The sequence below is a fragment of the Jaculus jaculus genome, chromosome 19, assembly GCF_020740685.1.
Source record: "Jaculus jaculus isolate mJacJac1 chromosome 19, mJacJac1.mat.Y.cur, whole genome shotgun sequence".
Taxonomy (NCBI): Eukaryota; Metazoa; Chordata; class Mammalia; order Rodentia; family Dipodidae; genus Jaculus; species Jaculus jaculus.
Genome location: NC_059120.1, coordinates 20,304,853 through 20,322,441, shown reverse-complemented (window position 1 = coordinate 20,322,441; position 17,589 = coordinate 20,304,853). Strand labels below are relative to the sequence as shown.

The 17,589-nt window shown below is 42.7% G+C and overlaps 1 protein-coding gene across 1 annotated transcript in view; it reads left to right on the top strand.

The window, feature by feature from the left end:
• Nucleotides 1–15,727, top strand: part of Tgfbr3 (transforming growth factor beta receptor 3) — a 226,714-nt gene extending 210,987 nt beyond the window's left edge. Inside the window, exon 17 of the mRNA XM_045138245.1 lies at nt 12,249–15,727. Coding sequence (XP_044994180.1) covers nt 12,249–12,367 — 119 coding nt within the window. The 3' untranslated portion in view covers nt 12,368–15,727. The remainder of the gene's footprint in view (nt 1–12,248) is intronic.
• Nucleotides 15,728–17,589: the final 1,862 nt, after the last annotated feature.

Sequence of the window (17,589 nt, the reverse complement as noted above, 5' to 3'; positions counted from 1 at the left end):
TGTTTTATTTTGTTTTGTTTTTGTTTTTCGAGGTAGGGTCTCACTCTAGCCCAGGCTGAACTGGAATTCACTATGGAGTATCAGGGTGGCCTCGAACTCATGGCAATCCTCCTACCTCTGCCTCCTGAGTGCTAGGATTAAAGCGTGCGCCACCACACCCAGCTCAAAAATTCAGATTTTTATTCACTCTAATTTCACTCAAATACTATGCCCTCTGATTAAGGCACTTTAGATTATGGCAGCAAGCAAGAGAGGAACAAACCCTTTTATACCTGGCAGGGTAAAGTCACCCAATCTAATGCCAACCCCTTGGCAGAAGTTTGGGAGAGTTTAATAGTGAGGCTGGGAGTCCTCAAATGAGTGTTCCAATCAGAAACCTTTGACTGAAATGTGTTTCATGTGTGTGAGAGAAAATAAAACCCTGACGTGGAATAATTCTGAGTACTATATAAATAACTATGAATCAGTTTAAGAGCATTTTTCCTCATGAAAAGTTTATAAGAGGACCAGAAGAGACGGCTTTTAGCAGAGTAGCATTTGGGAGTAAATAATTTTGTCACAGAAATACTGACATGTTTAGATCTCAAAGTGATAGTTCTTTGCAACTTTTTCCAGCCTCCTGCATGGAGGAGGTTCTAGGGCTCTTGGAAGCCCATGTTGTCTGCTGGAAATGGACTTGAATGTTCTCCAAGAAGACTGTGTGTAGCTCTGAGGAGTTTATGTGTGCTAGCCACCCATGGATGTTTTCCATGTGCCTGCATAGCCACTGACTGGCCTTGGCCATAGAGCTGACCCTCAAGCCCACACGGCTCATCTTGGTCTGGGAAGCCAGGTCTCTACAGAATGTAGAGCTACCAGTGGTATCCACTGTGGGCACATACCCGTCCCTCTGAGATTCTCCGTGGTGATTCTAGACTTGCCCACAGCCAAGCACCAGCCTTGACAAAGCATGTTCTGAACTTGAAGGCTGTTCTTAACCTCCTTCTCCCAATCCTGAGTCCTTGGAGGGGAGCTTAGAATATTAATATGAAAATAAGTGTGCAAATAAAGTAAAACCAGTGATTCCTTCTGTTTTGTTTTCCAGTAAAAAAAAAAAAAAAAAGTTATGCCAACTCAGAAGTGGAAAGGTTTATAGACATTGTCCTTTGGGCTTGAACTGTTGGCATTCCCTTGTCATACAGCCCCCAAATTGCTTCTTGTTCAAAGCTATAGCCTCTGGCTTATTTTACAGACTGCTCCTACGGACTTTCAGTGTCATGCAAGCATTAAGAATGTTCAGGTTAGGGGCTGGGGAAGTGGCTTAGTGGTTAAAGCATTTGCCTTTGAAGCCTAAGGACCCTGGTTCATTGCTTCAGGATCCACATAAGCCAGATGAACAAGGGGGCGGGGGAGGTTGCAAGTGTTTGGAGTTCATTTGCAGTGGCTAGAGGCCATGGTGTGCCCATTCTCTCTTTCTCTCTATCTGCCTTTCTCTCTCAAATAAATAAAATATTTAAAAATAATGTTCAGCTTAGCACCACATGAGAGTTTCATGTACAGAGCCTCCTCATGTTCTGTGTGAGGTCACTTAGTGACAGTTTAGATGAATTGGGGTGTGGGGTTCAGAATGCCATGGTCAGTGAGCAGAAGTGACCATCCAAATACATGCTCAGTCCATTCGATTGCCACAGTAAGCTCAGCTGTGGAACTCAGTCCTTACATGGTGTATTTGGGGGTTCAGGCAGCATCGGTCTCAACACCAACAGCAGTCCTTTCTTCGTGTGGATGGCTTTCCCCCTGCTTCCACTTTCCATTCTGTCTGCAGCACGCTGCCCAAAACCAAGTTACGGATGTTAGTCTAAAATGGTGGGGTTCCTACTTTGTCATGTAACAAACAACACCATCGCTAAATCTTTGTCTCCTGGTACAGAGAGGAGGGGTGTTCAGGACTGGTCAGGCTGCCAGTCTGGGAATATTGAATCTTGTTCTCCTGTGGTGGTCGGAGACTTGCTACTTCAATGTCGCAACTTCAGAGAGATCCTTAAAGTGACATGCACAATTATATCTGTTTTCTAGAGGACCAAAGCTCTTATGTTTAGCTTTAAGCCTCCCAAAAATAATGCACACACATTGTTTAATGGTTCTACAAGACCTGTTATGAAGACACATCATAATCCTTTCTCTGCCCTACTCCTCTCTTGTTCCCCAGAACACCATCTTTTACTCTTTAACTGATTCTTTGGATATTAATTTGTGTCTGTAAATGACATGAGTCTACTGCTGCTGCTTAATTTTCAAGTTTGGATCTCTTCCGTCCACATCCTACCATGGAGAATGAGGATTTAGCTCTGTTTCACCCCACTGCTCCTATTGTACATCCATTCCCCCCCCCCCAAGTAATAGAATTATACTGAAATATGAGCTAGATCCATATTTACTGTGATTATGACTATGGTATTATAATGGTAATCACAAATTAGTCATGTAATCTAATCTTTGTATTGTTTCTTTTACATGTCTTTTAATTTTCCCAAGAAATTTATAGTCTTTTAGAACCAACCTCCATCCCACCTATTAGCTTAGTTTTCTATATATTTGTCATTAAGTCATCTGCTGGTTCTCTGCCAATTGTCTTGATTTCTTAATACATTCAGACATTCCATCCATTCTCAATTTTTTGCTGGAGCTATCTGACTTGTTCCTGTCGGACCTAGTACCTTTGATAGCTGGACCCTGCTATTTTCTAGGAGTTACCTTCACATTTCTTTTGAGTTACAGATATCTTGAGCCATATATCCCAAGCCTTCTTTCTTCTTGATTTAAAGACAACCTAGGAGGTAAGTATGGCTCATGCCTTATCCTTTTACAAAACACTTGGCGGGCAGTGCAGCAAGGTGCTGTCAGAGTAGAAATAACTTCCCTTCTGAATTTTGAAAATATTCCTCATTGTCTTCTACCTCTGAGGGCTGGCTGTGAGAGGTTCAAGACCTTTGAGATTCTGTTTTCTGTTTTTGTTGTTGTTTTTAAGGTAGGGTTTCACTCTAGTCCAGGCTAACCTGGAATTTACTATGTAGTCTCAGGGTGGCTTCAAACTCACGATGATCCTCCTACCTCTGCCTCCCGAGTGCTGGAATTAAAGGCATGTGCCACCACGCCCAGCCCTTTAAGATTCATGATCCTGTTTATATATGGCATGTCTTTTCTTTCTGGAGGAAATTCTGTAGTAACATACCTGACTTAGATGTGTTTTCCTACATCACTCTGAGTATTATTTTTTAATTTTGGAGTTAGTTTTCAGACAGGGTCCCTCAGTGTAGTATAGGTTGGTCTTGTCCACATGACCTAAACTAGGTTCAAACTTGGTAGTCTTGCTTCAGACTTCTGAGTGCTAGAATTAAAGACACGTGTCACCACACTCAATTTTTTTCCCTCACCCTTTTATTTTCTGTATTCTCTTATTCCATAAGCTATTTTATTGGACAGATGAAACTCTCAACTAGTCTCACTTCCCTTCCTTTTCTATTTTTTCGTCTTTCCTGCTTTGTTTTCTGGAAGAGATCTTCATTGTTATCTTTTTTTTTCTACGACTATTCTTCTTACATATTTCATATGGATACATAATGTGTTGGTGCCCTCTTTTCCCTTGTCCCTGCTTTTAGTTGCCATTATGATACCACCTTGACATTTGTAAATGCCAAGGACTTTTTCTCCTACGCGTTTCCTTTTTTTATTTTTTAACATTCTGCTCTGGCCTTGTGGATGCATTGTCTCTTCTATCTGACGAGAACACAGGATGACTTAAGGACGGGAAAGTTCTGACCTTGTGGGTAGTACAACTTGCTTGTGAACTTCCTTAGGGTGAACTAAACGAGGCCATTTTATTGATGAACCCTGATCGTCACCTTCTTGGATCCTTCCTCTTTTAGCTCATCAGATTTTCCCATAAAACAGCCCTTCCTGTTTCCCACCTGGAATGTATAGGTCTGGCTGTTAGGAGACCTTTTTAGTAGGCATTGATTAAAATATGCTGATGCGGCAACAAATTCTATTTGGCAAATTGACACCGGAAAACAAATACTCTAACTTCCCGGGCAAGGCACAGTCCTGACACTTTTCCTGAATATGAATCATCAAGCACACATCATGTTCGGGATGAGACGGACGTGTGCCCCGTAGCTGGAGGAGACCAGGCCGTTAGCTGTTGCAAGGCTGGGCAACGAAGCCTATGGAGCTAAAGGCATTTAGGTGGTCACTGAGTCCCCTTCCAAGTACCCTTCTTGTGCTCTCTGCTATGGCCAGCGTTGGACATTTCTGGAACTTGTCAGAGAGTACACTTCCTGTCTTCTTCTTCGTCCTGGCCTAGCAGAGGGACAGAGAAGACTTCAAGGAACCAAACTGCTTCTATACAGAGGCTCAGTCAACCCGGCTCGATTGCCTGTGATTGATTTGCCCTCTGTCCCAGGGGGGCCTAGTGCTACTATGTTGGGGTTTGGAGGGGGGGCTCTGTGACATACACTAGCCATTTCTCAGGTTTTCCCCCACGGTTAGCTTAGGTTTGGGCTCCCTTGAGTCTGCTAGGTCAGTTACCTTTAACCCTTTTCCTCACCAGCCTCCGGTATTTTTTTTTAATTTAATTTAATTTATTAGTTTTCTTTTCAGCAAATACAGGCAGTTTGGTACCATTGTTTAGGCTCATCTGTGATCTACTCCCTCCCATTGGCCCCTCCTTGTTGATGTAAATGGGTCGTGCATTGTGGAGTTAGCCCCCAGTTATTGGTATGATAAATGTCTCTGCAAATCATGACCCAACATGTGACTCTGACATTCTTTCTGCCCCCTCTTCCGCAAAATTTCCCTGAGCCATGTTGGGTTCATTTTTGGTCTGCTTCAGTGCTGAGATGTGGGGGGCCTCTGAGGCTCTGGCTCTCTGATTTGGTAGGAGTTGATTTTTCTCTGCGTTGGTCTCCTTCCCCTTTGTGCTGGTATCCGGTTCACAGGAAAACATCACCCTTGCTTGTTTCGCCAGTTGTCCTTAGTTTCAGTTGGGCCCCTCTTGAGGTATGTCCGATATTTTTTTTTAATATTTTTTATTTGCAAGAGGAAGAGAGAGAATGAATGGGCACACAAGAGCCTCTTGCCACTGCAAACACACACCAGATGTGTGTGCCACTTGGTGTATCTGGCTTTAGCTGGGTACTGGGGGATAGAACCCAGCCTGTTATGCTCTGCAAGTGCCCTTAACTGTTGGGCATCTCCCCAGGCCTAGATTCCCATATTTTATTGCTGTTGTTTTCACTTCTGTTAAATTATATTTGGGTATTTTTAGTGGGGCAGGGCGGGGGGGGGGGAGTAACACCTTTTCAAAATCTACTTACTGCCATTCTAGTGAGACATAGGTAGGAAATACAAGTCTGAGTATTTCTGTTATATGACTCTATCCTCTTACCCCCAGTATTTTGTTTTGTTGTTGCTATTGTTATTGTTATCAGTTCCTTAAAGAGAGTTCTTGGGAAATAACTGGCCGGCTTCCTTTTTGCATAGGGGACATAGGCCAGAGGACCGTGTGACTATCCGAGGCTTTCTGAATAGCAGAATGGTGAATTTCACACCAGAGCCCTTGTTTTCAGGGAGCTTACGCACACTAGGAGGGAAAGAATGGCAAGCAAACTGGCCAGAGTGGTTCAGATGGAAACCCAGACATGGGGACAAATATCAGCCTTGAGGGAAAGAGCATCTTAGTACGTTTTGTCAGAAGGACAGAATTGGCAAGTTGGGTCTTTCCAAAGTATTATTCTGAGAATGAAATGTCTTGTTAAACTTTTAGTCACTAAGGAAGGTTATGCAGAAAGGGAAGCGTACGGCTGGACAGCAGCTATGGGAGGAGGGTCTCGCTTCTTGAAAAGACACAGGGGCAGGAAAGCTAAAGGCGTTCAACCATCTGTTTTTGAAAAGGGTCGTGAGAGGCTTTGGAGTGAAATGAGAGCAATTCTCTCCGTCTTTACAGTCATACTGGGTTCTCATCTGTTCCAGCTGCGTTTTCTGACTCCTGGGCTCTGTGCACACCTTAGCCTAGCCTCGGGCAATTTCTCTTTTCATGTGGGGGAGGGGGACTCAGCGCCACTTCCTTCTCACAGCACCGACGTCCCCAGAGATGCTCTTCATTAAAGCTTTCTCCTGACTCAGAGAACTTTGGGGAATGCGCGTGACTTTTGCTTGAAGAACATGTGATGTGATCGTTTGCCGGAAGCCTCTGGGATCAGGCCGGGCAGTCCTTGTTCAAAATCTCTGTATTTTATTTTGTTCTGTGAGGCATAGTGTTCCTTCTACTCTTAATTTTTTTTTTTTCTGCTTACACATCTGAACAGCCTTAAATATCTGACATTTTTATAGCATCTTGGAGTGCAAAAGGCTTTTCATATGCATTTCTTGCTTAAGCAACTTACCCTACGACCTTGTGAAGTAGAGGCTTTTCTGTGTTTACTAAAGGAGAACTATAGTTAATACCCTTTGCTCATGGAACAAGATCTGCAGTGGAATAAATGTTTTTTAACTCCAGTTTTTGACAGTAGACCATACCTAAGGGTTGTAAAGACATGTATATCTGGTCAGTTGGTAGGCTGCTTATCTAGCATGCACAAAGACCTGGGTTTGGTCCCCAGGACCTCATAAACTCAGCATAGTGGTTCATACCTATAACCCCAGAACTTGGGAAGTACAGGAGGATCAGAAGTTCAGGGTCATTCTCAGCTATGTAGTAAGTTAGTTTTCAGTCATCCTGGGCTACTTAAGACTCTATCTCAAAATAAATAAATACACAAATAAAAAGATACATTGGTAGGATGGCTTTCTTCCCCCACCAGTCACCCCTGTTCCTTTCTCCCGCCCCCTTCTCTTACTCTTTTTGTTGGACTCATGGAAGACATCCTGTTCAGAGTCACAGACATTGAGTTAATGGAAGATGCAGAAAACCAAATTGCAGGTGCCTGCAGGTTGGCCGTAGTGCTGGGCTTTAGGCAGACTCTCCTGGCCTGCTTTGGAGTGTTATTGTTGTCCCCAAGAAACCCACCCTGCCTGGAGAGTTTTGCCTGCAAAAGAGAGAACTTTTTGCTTGGAGAGTGGAGAGGAGCCCGTTTTGAAAGTAACGAAAAGTGATGGAAGCCTTCTCCAAACTGCAGGCAGCCTCGTTGGCCCTCCTTCCAGAAGCCAGCCTACGAACTTACAGTTAGAACGCCAAGCAATTGATGCACATTGGTGCAAAATTGCAACCACTGCCTCAGGGACCTTAAGGAATATAAAACTGAAATCTCCTCCCAGGCATATGGTTTTCAATACTGTGGTTAAATATCACCTGAGAAAGACATCCCATGAGTTCCCTCCATAATAACCAGGCCTTGTGACCTGTAAATTCTTTTTCTATCTCACCTAGGCCCCTGCCTCATGCCCTGCCCAGCAGGGAGTAAGTGTCTGCTGCTGTTCACAGTAGTCCCCGTGGACTCTGTTCCCCACTTATTTCCCTTGGGCTGAATAACTTGGGTTCCTCTCTCCTTCCTCTCAAGCCTGTCTGTTGGTGATGTTTATATGCCCCTCACATCTCTTTCCGCATCTCCCCTTAAACTTACACAGCAAAAGACTTAGAGATAAGAAGCCAGTCATGAAATAGACCAATAAGTGTGGCTGAAAATCAGATCCAGGAAACACCATACTAACCAAATGAAACAAAACAGATTCTTACTTAATAAATAGTTTCTGGGCTGGAGAGATTGCTCAGTGGTTAAGGTGCTTGCACTGCAAAGCCTAATGACCAGAGTTCAGTTCCCCAGTACCTACGTGAAGCCAGTTGCACAAAGTGATGCCTGCATCTGGAGTCTGTTCACAGAGCCTAGAGGTCCCTGTGTATCCATTCTCTCTGTAGCCAGGTATGGTGGCCACACACCTTTAATCCCAGCACTCCGGAGGTAGAGGTAGGCAGATTGCCATGAGTTCGAGGCCTCTCTAAGACTACATAGTGAATTCCAGGTCAGCCTGAGCTATAGTGAGACCTTATCTCAACCACCCCCTAAAAATAGAAAGAAAGGAAGGAAAGAAAGAAAGAAAGGAAAGAAAGGAGGGAGGGAGGGAGAGAGGAAAGAAAGAAAGAAAAGACTATGTATTTTTTTTCTTTTTCTTAAAAGACCTCTGACATCATCCAGGCTGAGCCACAGATTAGTTGTGAGATGGATGGGTGGAGTTCATCCTTGGTGTTCTCATCTTCAGCACCCCACCCCCTAGTGCACCCTGGGCTATAAACACCTCTTTCCCTGCTCATTCTCCATCCTCCCCAGATCTCTCTGCCCTGCATGTGGTTTGAGATGTTAGGAGCAAAGCTGACTGAGCACATTGTCTCTGATGGCCAAGTTTGATACGAAACAAGCCTTCTTTGAGTTTCTTATATTTTGCTGACTTTCCTGGGCCAACTCCTTCAGAGATGCCTGGTTGTATTCATTTCCCAAGGGAACATTTTGAGGAAAGTTAATGCTCTTAAAATCCATGTCACTGTGATGGAGCGCAGAAAGCCAAAGGGCCCATTCTCAGAAACACCCAGGGACTCACCAGTCCTTTGTAAGCAGAAACATCAATACTTTAAGCTTTCTTCCTCACAAAGAAGTGTTCTCTAGCACCCTTTCATACAAAGGGGAAAATACACACACATACCTTTCCCTTAATTTGCCAAAAGGTAAAGGTTTTATTTAAGACCTGGTTATACTGGGGAAATCGTGTGTTACATATGCAAATGGAAACAGAGGAGGGAGGGATAGCTGCGAAGGGGTTAACATTCACAAGCAGATTCTTAGTTTGAGGTTCTGGACACTTCATTGATCCAAAGCCACCAGAGCAGCAGGATGACAGGCCGGGCCCTCGGGGTAAGGAGTCTGTGGGCTTCAGTGTAGGACTCCTTCATTCTTTCTTTGCAAGTCTTACTTTCAGCAATGCTTTTGTATTACCAGAACATAAATTGCCAGAACACTAGAAGCTAAAAGGTCTCTTTTTAAGAGCTTTCATTTTTATTTATTTTTTTGAGAGAGAAAGAGGCAGAGAGAGAGAGAGAGAGAGAATGTGTGCACCAGGGCCTGTAGCCACTGCAAACGAACTCCAGATGAATGTGCCACCTTTTGCATCTGGCTTATGTGGGTCCTGGGGAATTGAGCCTGAGTCATTAGGCTTTGTAGGCAAGCACCTTAATTTCTGAGCCATCTCTCCAGCCCAAATATCTCTTTTAATGGGCACTGATTAAAATTAACTGAGATGGCAACAAATTATATTTTGCTAACAGACACAGGAAAGCAAATATTCAAACTTCCTGGCCAGGGCATGGTACTGCATATTTACCACCACCACCCCACGGTGAATAATCAAGCACATGTTATGTTTAGAGGAGACAGATGTGTGCACTATCACTGCAGGAGGCCATCCTGCTTCAGCAGATTGTCACAAGAGGCCAGCAGAGTGAAAAGGGAGGAGGGTTGTCTTCCCCTCTGTTCTCCTGATATGTCCTTTATTTGAATGGGAAGAAGAGATTTTTAAGCCATGGATCCTGTATAATCACATTAGTCCTTGTAATTGGTAACATGAGGAGTCAACAAGTGAGCTGCAAGGGAGTTGAATTCTTAAAGAATAAAAAGTGCTGCAAGAGCTATTCAGGTCTCTGAAGTTTGTGTGTGAACATGTGTGCATGCACATGCCTCAAAATAGTGGTACACTTGGCTGGGATGTAGTCCCCAGCACTGCAAAGAAAAACAGGAAGAAGAAAAGAAAAGAAGGGAAAAGGAAAAGAGGAAAGAAAAGGAGAAAAGGGAGGAAAGGGAAAAGGAAAAGCGAGGAGAAAAAGAGATGGGATTAAAAATATATATTTTATTTATTTATTTGCAAGCAGAGAGAGACTAGAGACGGACAGAGAGAATGAGAATGGCTGTGTCAGGGCCTCTAGCCACTGTAAATGAACTCCAGATACGTGTGTCACCTTGTGCATCTGTCTTACATGGGTACTGGGGAATCAAACCTGGGTCCTTAGGCTTCACAGGCAAGCACTTTAACCACTAAGTCATCTCTCAGCTCCTGAGGTTGGCTTCTTTTCTAGAAATAGCTCCCAGTTTGGGGAAACTGACTTTTTTGGCAAAAACATCCCCAACCTTCACACAAACTTCCCACCCTTAATTACAAGAGTAGGGGACAATACTGGGGAAGGTCCGAAATACAGATTGCTAGAAAAGGAGAAGAAAAATAAGGTTGGGGAAATGGCCTAGTGGTTAAGGCATTTGCCTGAGAAGCTTAAGGACCCTGTTTCGATTCCCCAGGACTCACATCAGATGCCCAAGGGGGCCCATGCGACTGGAGTTCATTTGCCGTGGCTAGAGGCTCTGGCATGCCCATTCTCTCTATATGTCTCTCTCTAACAAATAACATATATTTAAAAAAAAAAAAAGAAGAAAAAGAGCATTTCCCTATTCCTCAAGAATATTGAACCCTTCCCTTCTCCATCCGTTCAATCCCAGAAGAGAAGATAATTAAGAGGAAACACAAAGACTGAATATCCAACTGGCCTGTAAGTGTGCTGGGGAGGATGCAAACTTGCAGGGAGCCAGGGTTCATAGAATGGGTGTCACAGGGAAAGCTGTAACCTGACCCAGGGCATGAGCTGGTTCTGCTCTCGGCAGAACAGCTCACTTGGCAGAGACTTGAGGGGCCCACAGAGGGAGTGGAAGCAGTGGCCTGGAGTTCCCACTCTCTCTCATTCAGAGGGCAGAGCCTTTCGCTGCGCGTTTTGTTTTAATGAAGCACAAGAGAGGGCAGCTTATCTCCTGCTGATAGACGTGTGTTGCAGCTTGACAGGAAGGAGAAGCCTCCGCTGGTAAACAGACCTGGCCCTCTGTGGCTCCCCACGTTGCGGGGAGATGGGGACTGCTTACAAGAAGTTTATGAAGTTTATGTTCCGAGTTTTCAAAGGAAATGCAGTGTTGTCCACTGGAGAGTACCCATCACTCTTCTCGACCTAGAGCCATTATTTTTGAGGCCAGTTCGACTGAAGAGGAGACTCGCTGTTCAACTGCAGGGCCTCTTGCACAGTTAAATGCGAACCATGTGTGTGACCCGGGGTCTCCTCCCTCTCCGTAGCATCACACATCTGGCACAAAGCACAGGTTTAGCTGAAATGCAGTGGGGTGTGTAATGAAAAGTGGGATGCTTAATGTGTTAGGAGATACTCACATTGCACACACCAGTGAGCCCCAGCATACAAGGGGGGTGTCTCCTGGCAGCCGCTGAGGTCCTCATGTGCACACAGCTTATGCCCCTTCCCCTCAAGCTGTTTCCCATAGCAGTCCCTCCTCAGCCCCATTTCTCAGGCAAGCAGTGTACTGAGCACACGGAGTTTTCTCTGCCAGGGCTGCATTGGGATTTCAGGATCCCAGTTTTAAACAGGGCATTCAAGTGAGAGCCACAAGGAGTTGCTTAGCATGTGCAAAGCCCTAGGGTCCATCCCTAGCATCAGGAAGTAAAAGAAAACTGCTAAGGTTCTCTATTATAATTGAAAAGTTTCACCATTTAGTTAGTTAGTTATTTTTATTATTTATTTTTCAAGGGTCTCACTCTGGCCCAGGCTGATGGGAAATTCACTATGTAGTCTCAGGGTGGCCTTGAACTCACAGCAGTCCTCCTACCTCTGCCTCCCAGGTGCTGGGATTAAAGGTGTGCACCACCACGCCGGGCAAGTTTCACCCTTTAAACTCTACCATGTTTTCCTAACAGTGTGTGCCTAAATACAGGTGCTGAGCAGTCAGTTTATGTGGAATCATTATGCATGTCCAACTGGCAGTTTGTGTGCATGTGTCCCAAGATAACTGATTATTGAGTCCAGCCCATTTGTAGATGACAATGTCATGTCACAATATCAGAAGAGTGGACACCCCTGGTAGATGGTGGTGACATGCCATTCCAACCCTGAGATCTAGGGGATTTGTCATCAGCTGTCAGAAGTTTTAGCCACCATACCTGCCTGTTCTCCAGATGCAAAACTCTCTTCTTTTCCCCATGCATGAGGCTTACAAAACAAGAACAAACAGGAAGACCTTACGGTGTAAAAACCTGGCAGCCATCTGGGATCTAGGCTAGTTACTTTCTGCTGAGAGTAGGGAAAAAAAAAAAATCTAACCAAATGACAAAACAAAGAGAAAAGTTCTTTTCCCCAGTGCACATGCGTAACGTCTTCCTTTGCTTCTTTTCCTTACGTCCTGCAGGGGAGACGGCGCGAAGGCAGGCGGTGCCCACCTCGCCGCCCGCCTCGGAGAACAGCAGCGCGGCGCACAGCATCGGCAGCACGCAGAGCAGCCCCTGCTCCAGCAGCAGCGCGGCCTAGCTGCCCGCCGGGGCCAGCGGCAGGGCCGGATGCCGGGCGGCGTGTGTCCGCACTCGGGAAGAAGGCTTGACCTGGGTTCCCCTGTAAAGAGAGGCTGCATTTCAGTGTGGAGATCAGCTGTTGTATCCGCCCCTCGCTGCAGCCAACAACCAATGTGACCCCTGAACTTCCGTAACACACTAGAATTCATGTGCAAAAGCTAAGGTGGGGGCCTTCTCCACCAGCCCCTCACAGGCTGGGGGTTTTCAATGTGAAACACATGCCAGTTTCTTTAAAAAAAATGCTGCTTTGTCCAGATGAGAACATCCATGATTGGGGTCCTGAGTTTTACCCAGAGTCAAGAAAGGATAGCTAGACGTTAGAACCAATGAGGAGATGCGGCCAAATTCTCTTTCCCTGAACCAAGCCGTAAAACACAAGAAATGCTTCTGGGTTTTCTAAACGCCCCTCTGGGTCGAATGTGCACCTTGGTCTGGTTTGCCACGCCCTGCGTTGGTCCCTTGTGTGGCTTGCTGGGTGCTGTCCTCAGGGGCTGCGTCAAGGCAACATTCCTTTCTTGTGCCCCGGGCCAAGACTGATGCTGATTACTTTCATCAGCTTCCTGTTTCTCAATGAACGCGTTGACTACCAAAATGTCTTAAAATGCATTTTGTATTTCCAATAGGCACATAGAAATTGGGAATGGTCAAAATCCTGAACAGCAGATTTGTGCCCGCTTTCTGACATTTTGTTCTAATCAATATCTAAATTGGGAGGGGAAATTCAGTTGTCAGAGGAGAAATTTGCAAGGTGATATATGTGTGTGTGTAGGTACATAAGTCCAAGCATGTCATATGTCATCTGGCGCATTGAGAGTTCCTCATCTTCCCATTTGAAAATGCCCTATGCTAGCCAGGTGTGGTGGCGTATGCCTTTAATCCCAACACTGGGGAGGCAGAGGTAGGATCACTGTGAGTTCGAGGCCACCCTGAGATTACATACTGAATTCCAGGTCAGCCTGGGCTCCAGTAAAATCCTACCTTGTGGTGGGGGTGGGGGAGAGAAAAAATGAAAATGCCCTACGCTTCCAGAGTTGGGACTTACTGTTATATTTAGTAGAATGAATGTTTCCACTCAAAACACTTCAACCTTCCTAATAAGCCCTTTTATAAACACCAAATTCTTATGAGATGCCCTTCCCAGTGGATTCTAGTAGGTTATCTGAGTGTCACCAATGCTGCCAGGGGCGTGGTGAGATAGGGAAGGGGCACTCTTTGGATAGCTTTACTGAATCTCAAACTCAAAAGAGGTTTCAGGTGAATTTTATGAAACAATCCTATGAGGCCACTTTATAAATCAACTCAGCTTACCGATACCTCTATGCTAAAATAGGACGCCAGAGGGCAGTTTCCAAATCAGATCATTTACCGTGGGAGACGGCTTCATTGCAAATCAAATGATAGTATTTTTTTTTTATCCAGAATTCTCCCCAAATAACTTAAAATTTCATAAGTAGATTCTATCCCAAAATATTCACATGAAAATCCAACTGCCCTTAAAACAATTGGGCCTGGTCCTCTGTGGATGGGAAATGTTAGTGAAATTCAAAACACAGCAAACTAGCAGAGATGGGCAGTCACTGCTATCCAGTCTGAATAATAGTCTCCCTCATTGGATAAATGAGGACCTGCAATTGAGGTTATTTTAGCCAAGATGGATTCCTTCAGGGCTTAGATTTCCTGGCTGATACATTAAAAACACTTGAGATCTCCATGTATGAATCAAAATGATATGCAACTACAGGAAATATTTTTATTTAGTTAATTATTTTAACATAAAGGTATCGGAATGGAAGACCTGGATTACGCTACCTGTGTTTGAAAATAATGCGCTTTTCCTAACCTTCAGCAGAATGTATTGTTTTAGCATATTCTATGTATAAAAAAGTTTTAAAATGTCTTCAAAGAAGACTAGAGTCTTTAAGTCACTTATAGCTATATTTTACTACAAAAATTCTGTATAAATATATATTTAAATGTTTTAGATAAATTTAAGTTACTCCATATGAAATGTTTGATTTCAGTTACTGTGAATTCTTGTGATCAGTTCTTTGCCTTAAAAAGAAAAAATTACTTTTTCCATCTTGTTAAAAAAGAAAATTAGTTATGAGAAGGTATTAAAAGATTCATTTCTTAGATGGAGAGGGTTTAAAACTTCTGTAATATATTTAAATATATGTTTTTGAGAGAGAGCCTACATTGCCAATGATTTTATAAATAATCTTAGATTAATTTACAAATTTATAAATGAAAACCAAAAGATTTTTAAAAGAGAGAAAGAAAAGAAAATCACCTTTTATTTCTTTGGGTTTTATTGTTAGAGGTATTGCTCAGCTTAAGAAACCTAATCCCATATTGAAGTCTGAATGTCACTAAGAATTTCTGCAATGTTTCTTTGAAAATGAGCATTTAAAAATAGGGTGTTTTCTCCCTAGCTTCTTATTACATTTCTGACTGCTTCAGCCTTCACAGATTTAATACAAAGTACAAGTTCAATTTTTGTAACATGTTCTGCAAGTTTCTTTACAGCTCTTGTTATATTCTAGTTGAAATCTATCTGCAAAGTCTTGCATGATTTCCACTGGCTACACCAATAATTCGCAGAGCCCATTTTGTTTGGTTGCCTGATGTTGCAGCTATGTTGGTGGGTTTGGAGCTCCAAAGCAGATCATCTGTGTACTATCCTATAGCTTTTCACCATATGCAGTTACCCTGCATTTTAAAAAGCCAGAGATATTTCTTTTTTTTATTGTTGTTTCTGTCTGAGCTGTGTGCATTGCATTTTCTAAACACAAAATGGTCTTTTCCTCGTCTTGTAATGAGATTGCAAATCCATTTTCTGTGTGTTCTTCGCGGGCGTGACTGAGTGTGTATGGGGGTACGCAGGGCGTGCCAGTCTTTTCATATTGTAACTACCTCATGGTTTGAATGATGAACGTACTGCTGGTTGTGTTAACAGAGCACATTTTGTTGGGTGAGTTGTGTATGCCATTTTTTTTTCCTGTTTGTTTTATCTGGGGGTTGTTCATAAAACTGACAGATTTTTTTTTTTTTCCTAAAAAGGGACTATTATCAGTTTCCAAGTACAATACTTCTCTCTTCTGGTTTTTCCTGAATGAGCCTGATTTTGTTGCTGTTTTCATCAGCAGAAGGGTAGGAGAGTACCCTGTAAATCCCTGTGGCCAGTTTGAACGCCCCGTCGCAATCTTTCCTCTGTGCAGTGTGTCAGCTCCTTTGTGAACATGCTTAGATGTATAGTTTTGATAACCACAGTTTAAGTCCTTTATCTGTGCATAATAAAAGATATATATCAATTATTAAATATGTGTCTTGTTTGATCATAATTCAGTTCTCACCTTGGTCTGCTAACAGCTTTTATTACGCCTCAGCCAAATATGTTGATGAGAAAGATGAGGGAAGAGAAGGGGGGGTGATGGGGAGTGGGGGGCTGTTATGGGTTTTCCTGAGATAGTCCCAGAACCCTGTTGCAGTTGTGTGTTCTAACTAAACGTTATTTTTCTTGTTCATAATATATGTGTTAAAGGAACGCAAAGGGCTGGGGGTAATTCACTGTAGAGAGCTTACCCAGCATGCTTAAGGGCCTGTGTTCAGTCCACACACTTCATATCAGTAGGCACGAGTCACTGCAATTTTAAAAAAAATTATGACATTTCTGATTTTGAACACATTCTCTCAGATGAGTGCTGAACAAATCATTTCTTACTAAACCAACTTAAACTGCCAAAGTAAACCATTTTGTAGGAGGTAAAAATAAACAAAGGTATATAAGGCTATCCTTCCCATCTCCTCCAGTCACTTCCCTGGAAGAACTGGTGTTAAAGTCTTTTTTTTTTTCTTTTCCAAACTCAAACGTGAAATATGTTCATAAGCATAGGGGTTTTCTTTGGTTTACTAAAAATAGGATCACAGTCACATACCCTACAACATGTCTTTTGTATATCACAGGTCTCCCATTAGATTAGTAGATAGAATGCCCATTTGTGCTTTTGTGGCTACATACCATTTCCTATAGTTAATTCATCCTATTTACACTAATGGACATTTAGACATTTAGAATTACTAGTATTATATCAAGTTTCTGCCAAACAGTTGAATTGCATTACTTACCCGTGTGTGTGTGTGTGTATGTATACCTCTTTTTATTCTAGTGCATTAAAGCCAAAATCATAAGGAGCAACAGCCAATTGCATCATTATGTTAACTCATCATACTTAGAGACTGGTAAATGAGAAGGACTTGGAGAGCCAGGTGTGGTGGGGCACTCAGGATGCTGAAACAGGAAGATTCCAAGATCAGGAACAATCTGGGCTACATAACAAGACCCTGTCTCAAAAGCAAAACAAGCATTTGGATGTGGACGAATTGAACAATGCAATTAAGCTTGATCTAAAAAGCACATGTAAGATTCCAAGCTCCCAAATGTAAGAATTTTGTATGCATGAATTTTTTTTTAAAAAAACCACTAGTAGAACCACAATGGAAGTCTCAGCAAATACCACAGAACTTAACCACACTGATTTGACCACAATGTAAGAGTTTAAAAGTATGTAAAAGATATTTTTAAAATACACAATACATTTATAAATTTTAAAAACACTTCTAAATAATGCATAGCTTGAACATGTCACATCAAGCACAGGACATATAGATTTGAAAAACTATAAAAAGTTATGCAAATAGGCAGCTAAAGTAGTAAATTATGAAGGGCTGATTGTTATAAATTGCTTATATTGAGGAAAGATTGAAATTGAAAAATATCAAATATTGCAAGACCACTGGAGACAGACAAAATGAGTAAGAATAAACACATGCATTAGGAATGACATAACATTTGGTACAAAATCATAAAGCAAAAATAACAAGGTACCAGCACAGAAATAGTTAAACATATTTCATCAACCAGACAAGTGCAACAATAAAAAATAGATGTCTCTTGCTGAGATTCTTAACATATGCAAACAGGTCACAGTTTTCATCAAATTCTTAAGTGATTCCATGTCCTTAAAAAAGACCATAGCTCTAAGACTTGCTTAAGAGTTGTGGGTTGTATGATTTTTTTTTTTAAATGACTTTTTTCCTGTTACTCCAAAAAAGAACTATGAAAAGTTGGTAAATCAAAAGCAGAATGATGTTAGGTGTACTCCACACATCAATTTCAACATG